The 22,419-nt window shown below is 61.6% G+C and overlaps 1 protein-coding gene across 1 annotated transcript; it reads right to left on the minus strand.

Annotated features, from left to right (window-relative positions):
• Positions 1-8,949: 8,949 nt before the first annotated feature.
• Positions 8,950-21,655, minus strand: IL12RB1 (interleukin 12 receptor subunit beta 1). The gene is made up of 16 exons (XM_040990758.1): positions 21,129-21,655; positions 19,639-19,698; positions 18,925-19,051; positions 17,883-18,046; positions 17,348-17,487; positions 16,522-16,555; positions 16,102-16,230; positions 15,702-15,784; positions 14,712-14,958; positions 13,633-13,815; positions 13,013-13,147; positions 12,434-12,589; positions 11,222-11,356; positions 10,780-10,876; positions 10,407-10,488; positions 8,950-9,990 (listed from the first exon to the last, which is right to left on the minus strand). The coding sequence occupies exons 1-16, from the start codon at positions 21,190-21,192 to the stop codon at positions 9,661-9,663; spliced, it is 2,166 nt and encodes a 721-aa protein (XP_040846692.1). The 5' UTR covers positions 21,193-21,655; the 3' UTR covers positions 8,950-9,660.
• Positions 21,656-22,419: the final 764 nt, after the last annotated feature.

The raw sequence follows: 22,419 nt of genomic DNA on the forward strand, positions 1-22,419 counted from the left end.
CTACTGCTTGCCACAATTTACTGCTCTGTCCCACACAGGCGCATGGTGATGCCAAAACGAAAGATAAAAAAACGGTCAGGGTGCAGCAGAGAGAGGGCTGTGCCCGCTTCCAGGACCCCACCCGGGCCCGGGCGCCTGGGACAGGCCGCCAGTGACCCTGCTCTGACAGCACCCAGGAATACATGCTGGTTTGTTTTTGTTTCTTAAGATGTGTTTATTTTTATTGGGAAGGCAGATTTACAGAGAGAAGGAGAGACAGAAAGATCTTCCATTTCCTGGTTTACTCCCCAAGTGGCCACAATAGCCCGAGCTGAGCTGATCCGAGGCCAGGAGCCAGGAGCCCCTTCTGAGTCTCCCATGTGAGTGCAGGGTCCACTGCTTTGCCAGGCCACAGGTAGGGAGCTGGGTGGGAAGCGGGGCTGCTGGGACTTGAACCAGCGCCCAGATGGGATCCTGGTGCGTGCACAGCGAGGATGTTAGCCGCTAGACTACCATGCTTCCAGCTCTTTCTGTCCCGGGAGGGGGAGGGGCAGTGAGAGGGACTCCTCTGTCCGGCAGGGGCGTCCGCCCCCAGGGGAGGAGGGGACAGTTGTCCTGGTAACATCAGGTTCAGGATGTACCAGGCTATGGTGGTCACAGGGGCGCGGCAGCAGGGAGGAGCGGTCACTTGGCATTCCGGCCTGGAGAGGGGGTGAGCTGCCTGTCCTTCAGGGTATTCAAGAGATGAGCACCCCGCTTTGACTCTCCAGCTGCCGAAGTGGGTGCAGGTGTCGCACCAGCTTCCCCCTCCCGGGGGAGGCCAAGGCGCCCCGTGTCCTCAGAACTGCCGAGTGTACAACTGTGAGGAACTTGATCCCGCAGGAGGGAGGAGGCGTGTCCTTTCTGCGGCAGATAAATGCCGCGCAGGCCGGGGCTGGCGCAGGACGTCTTACTCAGGGAACACAGGGAGGGGTGCTGGAAGGGGAGTCCCGGAGGAAGATGTTCCATTTCAATCATAACCCTTCCCACTTCGGCCCTTCCTCCCTGGCTGCTCTGCAGAAACCCTCAAGTGGGCTGACGTCGCTGTGTGTGGCGTAGTGCCTTGGACCTCCGCTCGTGGTGCCAGCATCCATAGGGGCGCCCGGTTCGATTCCCGGCTGCCCCACTTCCCACCCAGCTCCCTGCCTGTGGCCTGGGAAAGCAGTGGAGGACGGCCCACAGCCTTGGGACCCTGCTCCCGCCTCAGTGACCACCCTCACCCCACTGTCTGGCTCTTGCCTCTTCCCAGCCCAGCTTTTGTTGTTGTTCTCCTTAGAAATTCACTTGTTTGCTTGCATGTTTGAATATGGAGTCTGGCCCCAGAGCCCAGTGCACACCAAAGGGACCCCACCCCACATGCTCCTGGTCCTGGCCGCGCAGCTTGCGAGGGTGACAGCTTGTGTTTGGGGTAAGGGTGTCACCCCGGCCCGCCCTGGCTGCACCCGCTCACAGTAGCTTGTTTTGCCCGGCTGCCTCTGGCTGGGGGCCCGGTTGGGCGGCTGTTCAGGAATCCTGCAGCCACCAGGCACCACAGCCGCCCGCCTCTCCCCGGACACATTCTGTCCCGAGCAGAGCGCACACTGGGGTGTGCAGGCGGATGCGAGGGGGCCGTGTCCCTCCTCTCTCGCCTCTTCCGGGCTGCAGTCCCAGGACGGCGTGTCCTTGTCCAGGGTGGTGCCGTGGGGCCACCTGGCGCCTCCCCCTCCAAGCCTGGGACTCCAAGCCTGCGGGTGTGTGTGTGTCCAGCCTGGGCCCACCCGTGGGCGCTGCACCTGCTGCCCCACAGGCCAGACCCCCGCCCCCGTGTCTGCGCATCTCTGCCCCTCCTGGTCCACCCTCGCCGGTCCAGGACGAGCCCTGCCATGTGTTTGTATTCTTTCTGGCCACACCAGCTTGTGAGTGGGGCCCTGCCAGCTGGGCATACACAGCCAGCAGGTGCCTAAAGGGTTTTGTTTGTTTGTTTTCACAGTGTATACGGCCCAGGGCTCAAGCCCACCCTGCAACTTATTGCATCCCAGGCTGAGTCGAGGAGGTCCAGCAGCCTGGGCGCCACTCCCCTGATCGCAGGCAGGTGTGCAAGCAAGCTGGCCCGGCACGGTGAGCTTGGGGCCTCCAGCGTGCAGAGGAAACGCCCCCTTGGGGTGTGTAGCAGGGCCACATGGGAGCTGGATGCCCGCCAGGGGCTGGTGGCCACCCGCGCCTCCGCCCTCACCCGGCCCCACCTTGGCGCCGGTGTTCAGGAAAAGTCCCCAGAAAGGCCCGGGCTGGAAGCCTGGCCCAGGAGGAAGCCATGCCAGGCGGCCCCATCACGTCTGATCCTCGGCGAATTGTGTAAATGCCCTTTGCAGTGGGGAAACTGAGGCATAAGCTCACACACCCCCTGGCCACGTGTGGCAGGCAGGTCCCTCCCTCTGCTGACTTTTGGTCCCGACATGGGCAGGTGGTCACGCGTGGCCCCTTAAAGCTACAGGTAGTCAGACACAGGTCCAAGCATTGCTTCACAGATGTGGCTCCGGCCGGGCCGGTGGGCGGAGACCTAGAGGTGATTAAGGTCTTAGGACCACCAGGATTGGTACAGATGGACAGTCGCCAGGACACACGCCAGGGGTCAGGCAGACCCAGGTACCTGTGGGGTCAGAGTGGCCCATGCGGGCAGCAGGCCTGAGAGCTGGAGAGGGACCCCTCCGGGAGGTAGGGGCATGGGTGTTGGGGTTTACACGGATGAAGAGGAGTTGGCAGAGAGAGAGATCTGCCCTGCTCTGGGTCAACCCAAAGCGAGGAGCTCCATCTGGGTCTCCTGCACGAGTACAGGGCCCCCGGTGCTTGGTCCATCACCTGCTGTGTTCCCAGGTGCCTGAGCAGGGAGCTGGATGGGAAGTGGAACAGCCCGGGACATGGGCTTAACCTGCCCAGCCACAATGCCCATGGGGCTTTCTGTGGCCCCGAAGCCCAACGGCCACCCTGTCCTTTTGTTGCCCCCCCTTCCCTGCCACTCAGTAGTGTCCAGCACCCAGGCAGCCCCCCAGGAACCCAGCATTGCCCAGCCAGGGACATGTGACCCACAACCCCTGCCGCCTTGTCCCCACGTGGCCTCACCAGCCACCCCACCCTCCTCACGGCATTGACACCCACCTTCCAACATCCCTTCCCAGAGACCCCTCGGCTTCCTAGGACCCGTCTCTTCCCTACACCCACCCTCTTTCTCAGTGTCCCCTCTGGAACCCAGGGGGTGAGGTGGGAGGGATGCATGCAGCAGGCGCTCACTGAATGCACCCCGGGTGGAGTGTCTGTTGCAAAATGCATGGAGGGGCCTGGCAGGTGCTGGGGGTCACTGTTGGGTCAATTGTTGACTCCGTGGTTCAAGTCCCAGCTCTGGCTGTGTGATGGGGGTGGGGAGCCAGGAGGCCTTTTGGCCCAGCTTGGCACCAGGTGGAAGGTTGGGGTTCACCCCGCTCCGAGGAGGGCTGGCGGGGACAGACACGGGTGCCTGGCTCGCTCCGAGCTTGTCACCACCCCAGCTGCACCCCGACATCCAGGAAACTGCTTAGCTGGTGTCGAGTGATGACGGGATCGAATGGCAGGGAAGGCGTGCTGCCAGCTGGGCACGGCGAACGTCGCCAGCTGTTGACACGGAGATGGGACGGGCTTGTTTGCCAAGGGCCGGCCAGTGGGCTGGACACTCCGGCTCAAGTGGCCACTGCTGGAAGGGGTCGCAGACCCAAAAGGAATGCCAAAAATAAATAGAGGATATTTGGGGCCCCGTGTGGTGCCACGTCATGTGAAGCTGCCATCTGCAATGCTAGCATTTCATAGGGGCGCCAGTTCAAGTCCCGGCTGCTCCACTTCCCTTCCAGCTCCCTGTTGTGGCCTGGGAAGGCAGCAAAAGATGTCCCAAAGCCTTGAGACCCTGCCCCTGCATGGGAGATCCAGAGGGAGCAGAGGCTGGGGCTCCATCCGGGTCTCCCTTGTGGATGGCACAGACCCGACTCCTTGAGCCAGCCCAGGAGGTCCTTGCCCAGGGACCCAGGTTCGCCAGCGTGGGAGGGGAGTGTCTCAGGCGCTCAGGCCCACGCCTGCTCTGCATGGGTTCCAGTGAATGCGGAAGCATTTGGGGACAGGAAGGCACAGCTGCCCAGCCATGGCGGCAGGGGCAGCAGCTGGCAGAGGCCATTTGCATCATTGTGTAACAAGGGTTTCCAAAACCCAGGATTTTGCATAGGGCGTTCAGGGTGGCTTAGCAGCCACAGTGGCCTGGAAACAAAGTAGCTAAGGAGGGTGTGTGAGCCCAGCTTTGTAACACTGAGCAACAGAGCTCAGATGGACCTGTTTTTAAGACAGTCAGACTTGTTTATTTTAAAAAAACAGCTAGCAGCAGAAGGGGAGACAGAAAGATCTTCCACCCACTGGTTCACTCCCCTAGTGGCCACAACAGCCTGAGCTGAGCTGACCTGAGACCAGGAGCCAGGAGCTTCCCTCGGGTCTCCCACGCGGGTGCAGGGTCCCAAGGCTTTGGGCCGTCCTCCACTGCTTTCCCAGGCCACAGGCAGGGAGCTGGGTGGGAAGTGGAGCTGCTGGGACTGAGAAATGGCCTGAATCTGGGATGCCGGCACCCTGGGTGAAGGCTTAACTCCCCACACAGCAAGGACAGTTCTCATCATAGCCTTGTCAATATTCATTCATTTTCGCTGAAACTTTCCAGGAGCACCCACGTGCAGGAGACAGGGCTGGGACTCCAACCCCAATGATGCCAAGTAAGCAATGACGTGGAAGATCAGGTGCTCCACCCACTGGGCAATGCCCACTTCAAAATGAGCCAGACAGGGCCTGGTGCAGTGGCCTAGCAAGCTAATCCTGTCTGTGGTGCCGGCATCATGCATGGGTGCCGGTTCGCATCCCAGCTGTTCCGTTTCTGCAGGTGGGCCTGGGAAAGCAGCTGAGGAGGGTCCGAATGCTTGAGACCCTGCTGGGAGCCGTGGATGAGTTCTTTGGCCTGGCCCAGCCCTGACCATTGTGGCCATTTGAGGAAAGAAATCTCTTAAAAAGAATAGATAATGCTGGCCCCCAAAGCCCTGGGTTGGTGGGGGAAGCTGGGGTTCAGCTGCAGACATCTGAGGCAAGTCTTTGCTCTATAAAACTTGCAGTCTCAGGCAACAGGTGACCCACAGATGGGGCGGCCCTGTCCCTGCCCTGCCCTGCCCTCGGGTTTCACCAGTGGGTGGCCAGAGTCTGCGGCCAGGTTTCAGTTTGCAAGCGCCATCCGGTTCCAACCGCCCTGAGGCAGCCAGCGCTGAGACGACGACTGTTCGCACCCTGGGGAAGGCAGCGGCTGGGCTCGGCTGCTCTCGGTTGTATTCGGCTCTGTTTGGCCCCGCTCGGCTCAGCTCAGTTGCATTCAGCTGGGCTCGGTTGGGCTCCGCTCGGCGCGGCTGCACTCGGCTCAGCGCACTCAGCTCGGGTGCCCTGAGCCCTCCTTCCCTCCTCGCCAGGACCGCCGACTGGGTGCTTGCTGTGTGAATACGTGACTTATTCTCCCAGTGAGCCAGTGTGAAGTGCCAGTCCTACTAACTGCTCTGTGCTCCAGGACGGGGAAATTTGTCCGGGTGAGCTACCCGGGTTCGAGTCCCCTGCACTCTGCTCTCTTAAGATTTTATTTATTTTTATTGGAAAGGCAGATATACAGAGAGGAGGATCTTCCATCCAATGAGTCACTCCCAAGCGGCTGCAATGGCCGGAGCTGAGCCGATCTGAAGCCAGGAGCCAGGAGCTTCCTCCAAGTCTCCCATGTGGGTGCAGGGTCCCAAGGCCGTGGGCCGTCCTCCACTGCTTGCCCAGGCCACAGGCAGGGAGCTGGGTGGAAGTGGAGCTGCCGGGGCTTAAACCAGCAGTGCCCATATGGGATCCCAGTGTGTGCAGATGAGGACTTCAGCCACTAGGCTACGTTGCTGAGGCTCTTTCAGAACCTTCTTACCACACTTTGTTCCATGTCCGCCTCTGGCGCCCTCTGTGCTGGGAGCTGAGCTGTGTGAAGAAGCAGGGAGCCGTGTTGCAGCTCCCAGCATGGGGTCCCACCAGGCAGAGGCGCACTCTCCGTGTGAAGGCACCTGGGGCCCTTCCACCCACACGCCCACTCAGCTCTCCAGCTGACAGTGCCCCAATGGTCCCAGTATGTGGCAGGACTGGTCTCGCTGCCTTCTCCCGGGCTCGCCTTGCCGATAAGGAATCAGGATTCTTAACAGTCCCTGGAAATTCCCTCTTCCCCCACCCCACTGTGTTGTATTTTTTCTTTCTTTTAAAGCTTTATTTTGTTTTTTTATTGGAAAAGAAGATTGACAGAGAGGAGAGACAGAAAGATCCTCCATCCACTGGCTCACTCCCCCAGCGGCCACAACAGCCAGAGCTGAGTTGATCTGAAGCCAGGAGCCAGGAGCCTCTTCCAGGTCTCCCATGCGGGTGCAGGGTCCCAAGGCTTTGGGCCGTCCTCCACTGCTTTCCCAGGCCACAGGCAGGGAGCTGGGTGGGAAGTGGGGCAGCCGAGACTCGAACCAGCCCCCATAGGGGATCCCAGCGTGCAAGGCGAGGATTTTAGCCACTGAGCTATTGTGCCACCGAGGCACATGGAAGCCCCTTGGAACACACACACACACACACACACACACACACACACGGCCACCGCAGGACACTCACCTGGAAGTTGAAGATGACGCCCCCCACCACAGGCTCCTATGGCTCAGCCATTTTGCCAAGGCCTCCAGGGGGTGGGGACGTGGACTTTCCCACACAGTTAGGGCTTTGGCCCCGGGCCAGCAGCTCCATAAAACATGATGGAGAGGTTGTTGGAAGAACAACTAGTGTCTGGCTGGTGACTTAGAAATTGGAGGGACCCCACGCAGACCACACCCGCCTCCCCCATGCTGCCGGGGAGCAGGCAGGGCCTGGATGCTGCGGAAGGGGCTGAGGCTGGGGTCCCCCCGGAGCTGCAGTGACCTCAGGAGATCCAGCTGCGGTGTCTCCCAGCAGGTGGGGCCTGAGGGGTCAAGAGATGTCCCAGTGGCTGTTCACAGCCCCCCAGAACCCACACTAGTCATGGCTGGGCCCTGCGGAAGCCCGGAACCTTGGTGCTCCGGCTGTCTCCACACACCCTGATCCCCCTCACTGCCCTGGTGACGAAATTATTCTTAAGATTCCCCAGAGACATAAATTCACGTCTGATGTGTCCGCAGCGCCTGGCTTACGTCCCTGGAAGGTTGCGTCCTCCCGAGTCATTGCTGTTGCCACCAGGGACGCCTCTGGTGCTTTTGCTGGCTGAGCAGTAGAGTGTGTGTGTGTGTGTGTGTGTGTGTGTGTGTGTGTGTGTGTTTGTATCCTGTAATGAACATCCCCCTCCATGCGGGATCTTGCACTCGCACACTGGGATCCACTGGGGAACCCTGACGGTTCATTAATGGATTCTTGTCACTGGCTCTTTAAATATATATTTATTTATTTATTATTGCAAAGGCGGGTTTACACAGAGAAGGAGAGACAGAGATCTCTTCCATGTGCCGGTCTACTCCCCAAGCAGTTACAACAGCCAGAGCTGAGCTGATCCGAATCCAGGAGCCAAGAGCTTCTTCCAGGTCTCCCACGCGGGTGCAGGGTCCCCAGCACCTGAGCAGTCACCTGCCACCGCCCAGGGTGCGCACAGGTGCAGAGCGCCAGAGCCTGGTCCCGGATGGACGCGTGCTGCGTTGTTACCCAGTGCACCTGCCCTGCCTTTCCCGTGAACTGGTTAAAGATCTTACATATGTACCCCTGGCCCCCTCGGGGCATCTGACCACTGTCCCAGCTAGGTGGACAGTCACTCCCCAGTGTGGCAGGGGAGGTGCCCGGGGCTGGGGGGGCCCTCCCTCCCGCCCTCCACGGGCATTCCTGACCCCTACGCTGCTGCCTGCAGCCCCTCCTCTGTGTGGGTCCCTGTGCCCAGCCAGTAGCAAGCAGCCACCAGTGCCGCTGGATGCTGGGACTGTGCCTGGGCCACCTGCCAGGCTGGACGGTTGGGAAGCCGGCTCCCACAGGGTGGGGCCCTGGAGGCCACCCACTGCTTTTATAATGCCAGGAGGGTGTGGGGGGGGGGGGCGCCAAGGAGCAGCCGCGGGCTGAGCAGAAAAGCCTGTGTCCCCAGCTGACAGTTCCCTGGGGAGGGTCCCTGAGGCTGCCAGGGTTAGTGGAGAGTGTGAACTTGACTGAAGGCCTGGGGGTCCTGGAACCGAGGGGGAGAGAGAGAAAAGGAAAGAGAGGGGAGGAGACAGAGAGAGATGGGCCCAGCGTGGTGGCCTAGCGGCTAAAGTCCTCGCCTTGCACATGCTGGGATCCTATATGGGCGCCAGTTCTAATCCCCGCAGCCCCACTTCCCACGCACCAGCATCCCATATGGGAGCAGCCCCACCTCCCATCCAGCTCCCTGCCTGTGGCCTGGGAAAGCAGCGGAGGACGGCCCACAGCCTCGGGACCCTGCACCCGTGTGGGAGACCCGGGAGAGGCTCCTGGCTCCTGGCTTCGCATCAGCTCAGCTCTGGCCGTTGGTGATTTGGAAGGTGGAGGCTCAGAGAGAGTGGTCTTCCACCTGCCGGTTCGCGCCCCCTCACAGCTGTAACAGCCCAGGCTGGGCCAGGTTGGAGCTAGAAGCGCCATCTGGGTCTCCCCGCAGTGGGGTTGGGGGGGACCCCAGCCCTGGAGCTGGTGTCCTCTGGGGGCGCCTGTGATCGAGGTAGCTGGGACTTGGACCCAGGTTTTTTTTTTTTTTTAAGGGTTTACTTATTTTTATTGCAAAGTCAGGCATATAGAGGAGGAGAGAGAGAGAAATATCTTCCATGCAATGATTCACTCCCCAAGTGACCACAATGGCCAGAGCTGCGCCGATCCGAAGCCAGGAGCCAGGCACTTCCTCCAGGTCTCCCACGCGGGTGCAGGGTCCCAAGGCTCTGGGCCGTCCTCAAGTGTCTCACAAGCTCTCCCCATCTTCTCACTCTGGGACAAAGAGGGACGTGGTGGGACAGGGTGGGCAGCAGGCACAGCTGGATCCAGGCTCTCAGGCAGTGCTGCCTTCCCAGTGTGCCTCACCCTGCCGGCAGTGTGGACAAGAGGCCCTCGAGGGTGTGGGTATGCGGCCAGCTCGGGTGGCCACCCACACGGCGCCCCCAGGGTCACAGCTGGCCAGCCTGCCTTGGAGGGCAGGCCAGAGATGGACTAGCTGTGAGGTGGGCTTGGGGAGCCCCCCGGCCGAGGCGTGCTCCACCGAGGCAGCGGCGTGCTCCACCGAGGCAGCCCACCACCCAGGCCTCATGGCCCATTGTCCTTTGCCCATCAACTGGCCAGGACCGACACGTGCCGCTGCTGCCATCTGGTGGCCACAGCGGGGCAAGATGGCTGAGGATCGCTGAGTCCGAGTTTGGGGGTCCCGGGGAGCCCAGCTGCTGTCCAGCCACCAGCCTCTGGGGAGCTCATCCCTCCTCCGCCCCCATCCCACCAGTTTCTGGGGTTCCCACCTCAGGCTCACCCACCCGCCCACTTATTCTGGGCCTCTGTGGGTCACACCAGTCCAACCGGCCAGCCTTGGTAGGGGCGGGGGCAGAGCACACAGCAGGGGCTGGCGAACCAGCCACGTCAGTCGGTCTGTTTGTCCCTTTCGGGTCCCCAAGCCCACCAGGGGTCCCTGAGCGGGGGGTCCTGCAGGATGACCCCAGGGAGCAGTGGGAGGCGGGGAGCCCCATGCCTGCCTGGCCCGTGGGCACCCAGACCTCCCTCCTGGCCCTGTGGCTGTGTCCCGGCCTGCTCGTCCAGGGCCAGCCGGGGAGCGCCCAAGGGTGGCTCTGGCTTCTCCTCCAAGGCTTCAGTCCCCTCTCTTGTGTCCCACGATGACGGCTCCAGCACTGTTAGGGCCTGCTGTGGGTACACCTCCTCCGGGAAGCCCTCTGGGCTGGTCCACAGCCAAGTCTGGAAAGTGAGAGGGTGGGACCCTGATGGCCGGTCCACACAGGGACAGCCCAGCTACCACTGGCCGAGTGCTCCAAAACCCTGAGAACTCTGTGAACTTGAACCCGGCCTCCCTGTGCCCTCCTGCGGATGGACTTGACCACGGCTCCCTCTCAGCTTGCTACAATGCTGCAGAGCCCCTGGCCTTCAGGAATTGGCTCGGGGTGAGCCTGTGATGCAAGCTGAACCAATCAGCAATGGCCTTGAGGTTCTTGTGGGCTGCGGTTGCCAGGGGAGACCAGGCAAGCTGGAGGAAGGCCAGGGTGCGCCCCTCCGGCCAATGGCAAGCGTTCGGAGGAGCACCCCGTCAGCCCCCAACCGCGGACCAGAGCCTGCACCCACCATATGGGACCCAGAAGTGAGGAAGGGGTGCTCACCTGGTGCCCTAGGGTGCCAGGGATCTGGATGGCGGTGCTGGCACGGGGGGTGGGCAGCGGCGGGCACAGGAGCTGGGCAGCCCTGGCAGTGGGAGGACAGGGAGGAGGGAGAGGAGGAAGGGGGGTGGTTAAAACCCACTGGACTGTCACTTTGTAGCTGGGGTAGCCTCACGCCTTAGTCTGCCCCACCCAGGGAAGGCAGCTGGGGCTGGAGGGGCAGGCTGGTTCCAATGTCACCTTGACACCCGCACGCAGGGTTCCCCGCCAGCCCTGCGAGCCTCGCTTTACTCCTCCATGAAGTGGGCACCCTCCAGTCTGGTACCCACTCATGTCAGGGACCCCGCAGGGGCCAGGGGGAGGGACGCAGGCTTACCTGGTGAGGCCCAGGTACCCGACGATGCCCACGAGGAGAACGCTAAAGAAGCTTCCCAGCGAAGCCAAGACCATGGCCACATGGGACCTCCGGACTTCTAGAAGGAGCAAGGAGCTGGGGCTGAGGGGGAGAGACCTCCCACCCACCCATTGCAACAGGCGGTCGGGAGATGCACCTGTTCCACGGCTCAGACCCAAGGCCTGGATGGCCTCGTGATGAGGGGGCTTTTGCATTGGGTTTTGAAGGGTGAGTAGGAGTTTGAGAACAAGACTGGTGAGGAAGGTGTAATGGGAGCACTGAGGGAGGGAGGGACAGAGAGCTGGAGGGCGAGGTGGGGGGCAGGGCCAGGGGCCGGCTAGGGCTGAAAGTGGGTCACGGTGGGGCTGGCAGGGACCATCACACCCCGCAGGCATGTCTACACACCCGGGGCGCCCGTGCTCACCGACACGGAAGCGCTGGGGCGGGCTCCAGGCACCGCGCAGCCAAGCCGTGTCCGCCCGCACCTGCACCGTGTAGGCTGCGCCCGCTCGCAGGCCACGCAGAGTGAACTGCGTCTTCGTGGGGTCCTGGGATTGCTCTGCTGGGAAGCAGGGAGAGAGCAGGGGCCGTCAGACACCCCTCTCCTCACCCCTGCAGGGCTGAGGGGCCACATGCTGAGCCAGGAGGGGAGCCCCTCTCCTCACCCCTGCAGGGCTCAGGGCCACACGCTGGGCCAGGAGGGGAGCCCCTCTCCTCAGCCCTGCAGGGCTCAGGGCCCACACGCCGGGCCAGGAGGGGAGCCCCTCTCCTCACCCCTGCAGGGCTCAGGGCCCACACGCTGGGCCAGGAGGGGAGCCCCTCTCCTCAGCCCTGCAGGGCTCAGGGCCCACACGCCGGGCCAGGAGGGGAGCCCCTCTCCTCACCCCTGCAGGGCTCAGGGCCCACACGCTGAGCCAGGAGGGGAGCCCCTCTCCTCAGCCCTGCAGGGCTCAGGGCCCACACGCTGGGCCAGGAGGGGAGCCCCTCTCCTCACCCCTGCTGGGCTCAGGGGCCACACGCTGGGCCAGGAGGGGAGCCCCTCTCCTCACCCCTGCAGGGCTGAGGGCCCACACGCCGGGCCAGGAGGGGAGCCCCTCTCCTCACCTCACCCCACCTCCGACCCGCCCCCCGCCCCACCAGCTCCTCCGAACATCTCAGTGCGCGCGCTTGCCATGGAGGAACCCTGACACCCACGACCCAGGTTTGAGTCCCAGCCCTGACTCCCAGCTCCCTGCTCCTGGGTAACAGGGGCTGGCCCAAGTGTTTGGGCACCTGCTATGGCTCAACAGGCTAATCCTCTGCCTGCATGCACTGGGATCCCATATGGGCACCAGTTCTAATCCCGGCAGCCCCGCTTCCCACCCAGCTCCCTGCCTGTGGCCTGGGAAAGCAGTTGAGGACGGCCCAAAGCCTTGGGACCCTGCACCCGCGTGAGAGACCTCGAAGAGGAGGTTTACTGTCTGACCCTGTGGGTGTTTGGGGAATGAGCCAGCTGATGGGAAGTGGGGCTGCTGGGACTAGAACCTGCGCCCCTATGGGATGCTGGCTCCTGCCCAGAGAGGACAAGCCCATTGAGCCATGATAGCCATGGTGATGGTCACGATATGCATGGCTTCCCCCCGACCCTGCCACACACCTGACACGCTGTCTTTCTCTTCGTCACGGTAGCGCACGGTGTATTTCTTCAGCACCCCGGGGCAGGCACTCAACGGGGACGGGGACCAGGCCACGGTCACCGAGTCATGGCTGTGATTCCTCACGGAGACGTGGTGTGGGGTCCCGGCCAGGGAGGCTGCCATGGGGACAAGGGTCAGAGCTGGGCACAGCCAGGTCGGCCCTCTATCCTGAGCCTCGGACATGCCCAGGGGACGGCTGAGCAACTGTGCTTGTGGCACAGTAGACAAAGTCTCCGCCTGCAGTAAGGACATCCCATCATCAAAGCATCAGTTCGAGTCCCGGCAGCTCCACTTCCCACCCAGCTCCCTGCCTGTGGCCTGGGCAAGCAGTGGAGGACGGCCCACAGCCTTGGGACCCTGCACCCGCATGGGAGACCTGGAAGAGGCTCCTGGCTCCATCCTGGTCCAGCCCTGACTCTTGCAACCATGTTCAGCCATCCTTGGAGCCCCCAGGGCTGGCTTGCACACAGTAAGTGCTTCTCTGCACACCTCCCACCCCCAGGCCCTCCCGCTGACACCCCTGCCCAAGCCACACTGACCGTTGCCCCCAAAGTGGTAAGTGGACAGGACCGTGGCCCAGGAGGTGGGCTTCTCCGGGTGGGCAGAGGCGAAGACCATGACATGGTAACAGTCCTGCTCCATGTCTCCGGCACCTGGTGTCCAGCTGTTTGTGTCTGGGAGGAAAGGCAAGGGTCAGGCAGATAATACAACTACTGGAAAACTCCTATCCGTGCTGCAAAGCCCTTTCACCGATGCCCTGCCTCCAAAATGCCTTTCCTAGGCAGTTCACTCTGCCTACTCCCCCAACATCCCTCTTCTATCTATTCAGGCCTTTATACTCCAGTAGCCTGAGGTCCCGGCTGACACTGCTCCCCGCCCCCCACTGCAGGAGGCTCCGGGCAGACAGTAAGAGAGCCAGAGCCGCCTGGGTGTCACCCGCTAATAGCCTCATTAATTTGTCACCCGTTTCTCACCCTGAGAGGCGCGACTCATACCTACGACCCGCCCTGGAACTGAGCCCAGAGACACAGCATAACCTGCGGGCTGGGATGGAGAGGAGGGTCCCGTCCCAGCCTGTCCTCTGTCCTGTAGGACCCCCGTGCAGGTCGGGGCAGGTGGGCGGGCTGAGGAGGGAGAGGGGAGGCAGATGGCACCTTACCCATGCCAGCGCTGCCAGTGGGACCAGGGTCGCCGCGGGCGGCCTCTGTCAGCCTGCAGCCGGCCGGGCCTGCCCCCTGGCGCTGCAGCCGCCACTCGATGCAGTACGTGGTGTCCCGGGCACGGGCTGGCCAAGTCAGGGTGGTCCCGTGGGGCCCCATGCTGATGTTCAGGGTCCCTAGTTCTGAAAGGCGGTGGAGAGACGATGGCCATGCCGCCGGGGCTGACGCCTGCGTCGAAGGCCGCCTCCCCGTCGAAGGCCGCCTCCCCGTCGAAGGCCGCCTCCCCGTCGAAGGCCGCCTCCCCGTCTTGTTGCACGGGGTTGGCAACACTGGAAGTGTGGACACTCTCCCGGCCCGGCCGGACTCCGGAGACAAGGTGGAGTGTGGGACGTCAGAGCCACGAGGACATGTCCACCCTTCCCACAGTGAGGCCGGCCACTCCCCTCATCACCCCATGGGCCCAAGGCTACTGGGCCAGGCTGACACCCAAACCCCAAATCGGGGACTGACTGAGCCACTGCTGGGCAGCCCCTGCAGGCGGCTCCCCACGACCCCCATCTCAGCCTCAATTATCTCGCCCGTGTAATGGGTATGGGTGGCTTGGGGGAGGGGCGGTGAGGCACCAAAAGCCCCCCGGCGGCCCGCGTTTTGCCAAGATGCCCTGTAAAGGCTAGCAGATGGCGGGTCACACGTTCACAAGGTTGACGTCACTGTGTACATTTGGGGCAGCCATCAGGCCTGGCGTGGGCGGGAGAGCCTGGAGGGGTCATCCTGTCATCCCCCTGCACATGTACGCCCCGGGAGGCAGCAGGGAATGGCTCAAGCCCTTGGGCACCTGCCATGCCACGTGGGAGCTCCTGGTTTATAGTGTGGGCCGGTCCTGGCAGCTGCAGCCATCTGGGGAGTGAGCCAGCAGGTGGAAGATCTCTCCCTCTCTCTCCTGTTTGAGCAGACTCAGACGGTTTCACGCACGTCTAATCTTGACATGCCTGGCCGTGAATCCAGTAGCGGCGTTCTGAGTCTCTCGCGGTCCAGCTCCCGGGGGTGGGGATGGGACGCAGCTTCCCTCCCGTCGTACCTGTGTGGGTGTCAGCTGGGATATGCCAGGTCTGGCCGGGTCTGCTTCTCATGCCAAAGCGATCGCGGGTCAGGAGGCTGACATTGTAGGCGGCCGCTGAGAGGAGCGACCTCTTGCCCAGGCGAAGGGTCCTCGTGGCGCTGGCCTTGCAGACACACGACAGCATGTGCAGGTGCACGAAGTAGGTCAGCTCGGCGCCGCTGGCCTCCGGGTCCTGGCAGCCCTCCGGCAGTGCCAACGGCGGTGGCTGGCAACAGAGGAAGAGGCAGCAAACCCAAGTCCTTTTATAGTTAAAAATTCACTTATTTTTATTTACACGCCAGAAAGAGAGCGATCTTCCATCTGCTGGTTCACACTCCAAGTGGCCACAGCAGCCAGGGCTGGGCCAGCCAGGTGCCAGGAGCTCCGGCGGGGTCTCCCATGTGGGTGCAGGGGTCCAGGCACACGCGCCACCCCCTGCATCTAAGGGGAGGTTGCTGGGCGGGATGTGCATCCAGTTTGTGCCTGGTTTAAGTTCCTGGTGCTCCACTTCCCACCCAGCTCCCTGCCTGTGGCCTGGGAAAGCAGTGGAGGACGGCCCACAGCCTTGGGACCCTGCACCCGCGTGGGAGACCTGGAAGAGGTTCCTGGCTGTGGATCAGCTCAGCTCTGGTTGTTGCGGTGACTTGGGGACTGAACCAGCAGGTGGAAGATCTCTCTCCCTTTAATTTACCTTACAAAGAAATAAGCTAAACTCTCTCAACAAATCCAGCGGCTGTGTCGGTTAGCCCGTCCTGAATGTCTTCTCAGAGAAGTCAGGTCCACTGACTTTCTGACCCTGCCCTGATACCACCCATTGCACCCCACCCGCCATCACACAGGACCTAATGGTGCCCACAGCCAGCCTGCCACCGTCTGGTCACACACCTGCCATGGCCCCCCACGACCTCGGCGCTGATCCCCACGCCTCCCTCCCAGCCCCACAATTCTCCCAAACCTCTGCCCCGTTACCTTGCCATGCACGGTCAGGACCCTTTTCCCATCACCTCGCAGTGGCTCCACGGCCAGCCGCAGTTCAGGCTGCGGGGGGCGTTCTGCGATGCGAGAGAAGACGTGGAGAGCGTTATGGGTGATGGCTGATATGTGGAACCCCAGCTGCTTCAGCACCCCAAGACGAAGGGAGAGGGGTCAGGGGCCAGGGGTCAGGGGCACAGGGGCCAGGGGCCAGGGGTCAGGGGCCAGGGGTCAGTGGCCAGGGGCACAGGGAACAGGGGTCAGGGGTCAGGGGTCAGGGGCACTATTGCACCTACGAGAAGCAGCCTTGGCGGCTGTGTCTCCAAGACCTGCTCTGTGCCCCATCCGACGCCCCCACACCCTCCCTGGGGGACCCAGGGTTTGCATACTCTCTCACCAGGGGGGACGCACACGGGCCTGCCCCAGCTGCTCCAGGGACCCCCAGGAGTCCCTGACCCCACGAGCCTGCGACGTCGGAGCTGCAATTCCTGAGCCACTTCCATCTCCAGGGGACACAGGCAAGACTCTACAGTGACACGGGGAGCCGGGGGGGATCAGGTCCCTGGACCGGGACCCGCATTTAGCTTGGTGCTGCAAACGGACCTGCTGTGCACATGTTAGACTCCGACTGTATACAGGAGCAAGCTGGGGTATGGAGGGAAGTGTGTCCACGGGGCCTCCCCTGAGTGGGGCTCAGTGAGTGGGGCTCAGTGAGTGGGGCTCACCTGATCCGCTTCTGCTGCTTCTGCCCTCCCTGCTGCCCCCGCCCCGCACACACAGTAGGTGCTGGATAAACGCACACCGCAGTTACCTTCACCTGTGACTCTGTCATTCTGGGGGCCGCAGTCGCCCTGGAAGAAGAGAAAAAAACTCCCATCTGCTGGTTCACTCCCCTAGTGGCCACAACGGCTGGAGCTGAGCCAATACGAAGCCAGGAGCCAGGAGCTCTTCCGGGCCTCCCAAGGCTGTGGGCCGTCCTCTACTGCTTTCCCGGGCCACAGGCAGGGAGCTGGATGGGAAGTGGAACAGCCGGGATACGAACCAGCGACCACATGGGATCCCGGCATGTGCAAGGTGAGGACTTTAGCCACTAGGCTATAGATCCAGCCCCCTAATTTTTCATTTTTAAGCGTAATTTTGTGAAAGCATGAAATCCCAGATGGGATTGAGGAAAGAAGGTTGGTGACATTTAAACCAGCACTGGAGTTTGTGTTACAGAATGAGACGCCCAGTTCTTGTCCTGGCTGCCTTGGGACCCTGCACCCACGGGGGAGACCCGGAAGAGGCTCCTGGCTCCTGGCTTCGGCCTGTTGTGGCGTTTGAAAAGTGAACCAACAAGTGGCTGTGGCCTCCCTCACTTTTGAGATAAAAATGCTCAGAAATGTAAAACATGATGATGTCAGAGGCCCCTACTTCGCACCCATTTCCCTGATGGGCACACTGAGGAGTGCACGTGTGATTCCAAGGGGAAGCGGGGCTCAAGCTGAGGCAGCTGTGTCTGTGGGGTAGTCCTCGTGGCCACATTTCAGAGTCTGGAGGCCTCTGTCTCCGCCACGCCAGGAGCCCCCTCTGGGGACTGCGGGGCCCCGCATGTGTAGGGCATAGACAGAGTGCGGCAGGGAGGTGGGCCCAGAAACACGCACCGACATCCACGGGCCGCTGGGTGTCCGCCGCCGAAACTGCACCTGGACGCCGTCCGGCTGGCCTTGGGCCTCCCACTGGATCTGCAGCCGGCCCGGGGCCCGGAGCAGACTGAAGGGTTCTTCAGGGGGGTCATATCTGACTGCAAGGAGAAGTGTGTGTGGGCGGGATTGCATTGGCCCCCCGTCTCCTCCCCCAGGGCCAGCAGCTGAGCCCCTCAAACCTTCCCCACACAACGAGTCCCCGCTCAGCCTGCTGGGCTGCGGTTTAGACTCAACACTTCCACAGCCAACCCTGTTCCTGATGGCACCTTTAAAATATTAACAACTGCGGCTGGTGCTGTGGCTCAAGAGGTTAATCTTCCATCAGCAGCCCATAGGGGCGCCAGTTCGAGTCCCGGATGCTCCACTTCCCATCCAGCTCCCTGCTTGTGGTCTGGGAAAGCAATCAAGGATGGCCCAAAGCCTTGGGACCCTGCACCTGTGTGGGAGACCAGAGGAAGCAAAGGCTGGGGCTAGGGGAACATGGGGTGCTCACCCCAAGTGTAGAGTGTCAGGGAGATGCTGGGTGACTTCTCTGTCCGGTTAGCAGAGCGGGACTCCACCCAGAGCGTGACGTCTTCCAGCACGTGCACCCCGTCTTGCTCCGAGAACTGGAGTCTGGTGGCAGAACCCGCTGGGAAGTAGCAGCAGCGCTGGCGGCTGGGGAGGCAGGACAGACCCAGGAGGTCCAGGGCATCCCAGGGGCAAGAAGCTGACCTGGACTTTGTGCATCGCAACACATCTGGCAGCTTTTTCTTACAGCTGTCATTGCGGGGTCCCATGGGGATCAAACTGGGCAGGAAATGTAGGGGTCCCCCCAGGATTCCCAGTGGGAGGGGCCACAAAGGGAAGGACGAAGCGGGTAGGTAAATGGATGGGTGGGTGGATGGATGGGTGGATGGATGGGTGGCTGGCTGGATGGATGGGTGGGTGGGTGGGTGGGTGGGTGGATGGATGGATGGATGGATGGATGGGTGGGTGGGTGGGTGGGTGGGTGGATGGATGGATGGGTGGGTGGATGGATGGGTAGATGGATGGATGAATGGATGGATGGATGGGTGAGTGGATGGATGGGTAGATGGATGGATGAATGGATGGATGGATGGATGGGTGGATGGATGGATGGATGGGTGGATGGGTGGGTGGATGGGTGGATGGATGGGTGGATGGATGGGTGGGTGGGTAGACAGATGGGTGGGTGGGTGGATGGATGGGTGGATGGATGGATGGGTGGACAGATGAGAGTCAGTGGATGAGAGAGTGCGTCAGTGGATAGTGGCTGAATTGACAGGATGGATGGATGGGTTAATGAACAAATGAAGAGGTGAAGGTGAAAGAATGGCTACTGGGACCCGCATAGCCCCCCACCCTGAGACAATTCATTCCTTTCTCCCAATGATCCCTTTTGAGTGGGAAAACCAGGTCATAGGTAGGTGTCATGACCCAGCTTGGCCACACAGCTGCAGAGGAGGGACACGAACATGGGCTGGCTGGTGGATGAGGACGGGGTGTGTGCTGGGGGCCAGAAAGACCCTCACCAGCATCTCAGGAAGTGGCGGACCCCGGCCGCCGGCCCCTCGTACTGCCACGAGCATTCATAGCCCTCGCCGGGGATCCGGTAGCAGCTCAGGTCCTTGGGGCCCGCGCCTGAGCCTGGGAGAGACCCTGTGGGTTTGGGGTCAGATGAGAGGGGGAAAAAGGTCATCTCTGCTCTGCCATGCCCACCCCGGACACAGCGCTGTGATGCTGAGCTGCCCTTTGCCCCAAACACCTTTCCTCCTGGTCTTGACACCTCAGTTCCTCCTTCAGGGTCACTGACCAGCCAAGTACCCCCACCTTGCTACCAGGGAGCTGAAGTTCCAAGGGGAAGGGGCTGCTCCAATGCACCCTGAACCTGCCAGTGGGCCAACAGACTGGGATTGTATCTATCTATCCACCCTTCACTCACCCCATTCATCCACCTACACATCCACCCATCCACCCACCCATCCATTTATCCATCCATCCATCCACCCATCCACCCATCCATCCATCCATCCATCTTTCCATCCATTCACACACCCATTCGTCCGAGTGTCCATCCATCCATCCACTCACCTGCCCACCAGCCAATCATTGCTTACCCACCCATTCATGCACCTCCCCCCCAGTCTGGGCTGCAGGATGCAGGTGGCTGGGACAGAAATTTCCAAGGAGGGGGACAGGTGGAGCCCAGCATAACCCTCATCCCAGAACAAGCAAGCTGCCCAAACCTGATTCTGTGTCCGGATACGGCAAGTCCTGAAAACAGCACCTGTTGTGTCCACAGTTGGCTGCAAAGGCAACAAAGAGAGGTCAACCGGTCCTCTATGTGTGAGGGGTCCTGCACCCCTGCCATCATCCACCCAGACACTCGCCACCCACCTGTGCACTACCACGACCTTCCATCCACCCACCCACTCCCCCACTGACCTGCCATCCACCCATACCCTCACTTACCTGCCTTTCTACTCATCAATCTACCCACACACCCATCCATTTATCCATCCATCTCTCCATCCACTTATCTGTCCGTCCACCACTGGGTAGCCCTTGGAGGTCGGGTAGAAATTCGATAGTGGGGAGAGATACATGTTTGGGGGTGTCCATAGCGATGTCTCCCCAGTGGGAAAGGGCAAAAAGACACAGAGAGAAACAGCGTGTGGCTGAGGGGCCCCCAGGAAGAAATGCAGGCAGCATGACCAGCGTCGGGGCCGGGATAGGGGCAGGAGAAAGCCGGACCGAGTGGCTCACCCGCCAGCAGCCAGGAGCAGCAGCACCCGGGCAAGCCCAAGTCTGCAGGTATGCAGCCAGGACAGGCCGAGAAGGGGCTGCAGGGACTGTCGCCCAACGTTGGAAGGACCACCCCAACCCCCCCGAGCAGATCAGGACCCTGAGAGGACAAGGACGTCCTCCAGGGTTCCACCCCTCATCCTGGAAAGACGCTGGATGCTGGGGCCCCCTGCCAGTGGATCCACGGCTACCACTAGCAAGTTACCCCTTGGTCCCGGCTGCCACTGAAGTAGCCCACGACCCCCATCTCCCTGCTCAGTGCTGGGCTGCACTAGGGCCAGTGGGGCCCTGTGTCACTACAGTGTATGGAGCCGGCCCCCTGCTGACCCCTGGATGACAGAGATGGAAAGCCCATGCACAGAGAGGTTAAGAAGTGACCTGAGGTCACACAGCAGCAACGGCAGAGCCTGGATCAAGGTCCAAGCTCAGTTATGCATAGGTGCCAGGCCCTTCCTGCTGTCTGTGTCAGTGCTTGGTTCAACTGGCTATCCCTCCATCTCCAAGTGCCAGCACCCCATGTGGCCACTGGTTCATGTCCTGGCAGCTCCACTTCCCACCCAGCTCCCTGCCTGTGGCCTGGGAAGGCAGTGGAGGACGGCCCACAGCCTTGGGACCCTGCACCCGCGTGGGAGACCCGGGAGAGGCTCCTGGCTGTGGATCGGGTCAGCTCTGGCCGTTGTGGCCCCTTGGGGAGTGAACCAGTGGATGGAAGATCTTTCTGTAAATATGCTTTTCTATTAAAAATAAAAAAGACCAGAAAGGAGATATGCTAAGTATGAACACCCTTCCCCTCCCCCCCCAAAAAAAGCATAGCCATCGATCTCCCATTTACTAGAGGGAAAGACGGAGGTGCGGCTTTGAGTTCTTGACCCTACACACGCACACACACAGCCCCCACCCTAAAGAGGGCTGCACAGGGGGCGACACTTACCGCCTTGCCTTGGAACCAGGAGGAATAAAAGAGCCAGCCGCCACACCGCCACCCGTGTCCCCATCAGCCTCGGGCACGCAGCCGTGGTCCGGGGAGCTGCGGCCTCGGCACCGGCACCCCACTCCCTGTCCCAGCATGCAATGAAGCTGAACCAGAAAAAAAAAAAAAAAGAACCACTCCCTCCAAAGAAAAAAGTGTCACAGCTCCTCCCAGGACGAGTCAGAGTGAAAGAGAGAGCCAGGAAGGCAGCTCGGTGGCGGTGGCCTCACCTCAACCACAAAGCCACGCTGGGGGCAGTGCTGCTTCTGGCTGGGACCTTCGGCCCTGCTGCCCCCAGCCCCCGCCCTGGACCCCCGACCGCCACCCCCACCTCCAGGACTCGTCCGGCCTTGCTTGAGGGGGTCCCGGTTCACAGTCACACTTTTAAGGCCCCAGAGCTGACCGAGTGCTCTGTGCTCTTGGTCTGGACCATCTGCAGGTTTATTCTGCTGTGCACATTGCTAAGGCAGCCCTGGGCGAGATGTGCCCTCCTCCTGCCCAGAGTGCCCCCCTCCCCACATCACAGCCCAGGGACACCTGGCTCCTAGGTGTGGGTCCCACGGCTCAAAGCAAACACTGACAGTTCCTCTTCCTTTTTTGTTTTTTCTTCGCAGTCTCCTGATCTAACGCCACGTGTCCACACCCCCACCCCACCATATCTGAGGGGAGACAGACAGGGGTCTCCCCTGCCCCCTGCATGAGCCTCCATGACATCACGGCACCAGGGGGTGACATGTTTTGTAGAAAAGCCCGACCCGATTGGCAGCCAGGAATCCGAAAGGAAGCCTAGGTTTGCAGGGGGTGGGGGGAGAGAAAGACAGGGGAGAGGGGAGGAAAGAGGGGGAGGGGAGGGAGACGGAGGGGAGGGGGAGGGGAAGGGAGGGTCCTGAGCTGGGGGCTTGCTTTTGGGGGTCGATCATAACCTAGAATTAGACGGGAGGGGTGCTCCATGCCTCGGAATGCAGTCTCCTAGCTTTCAGTCAATTCTGGGTGATGTCATTTTTGTGAAGTTGTTTATTTATTTAATTGTTTGCCTTAAATGAACTGGGGGTGGGGTGGGGAGGTGACCATGCAACGGCTCAGTGGCTAAATCCTTGCATGCGCTGGGGTCCCCTAGGGGCACCGCCTATGTCCCATGTCCTGGTGGCCCCGCTTCCCATCCGGCTCCCTGCCTGTGGCCTGGGAAAACTGTGGAGGACGGCCCAAAGCCTTGGGACCCTGCGCCTGTGTGGGAGACCCAGAAGACGCTCCT

Source organism: Ochotona curzoniae, unplaced genomic scaffold, assembly GCF_017591425.1.
Source record: "Ochotona curzoniae isolate NIBS_2020 unplaced genomic scaffold, NIBS_Ocur_1.0 contig_605, whole genome shotgun sequence".
Lineage (NCBI taxonomy): Eukaryota > Metazoa > Chordata > Mammalia > Lagomorpha > Ochotonidae > Ochotona > Ochotona curzoniae.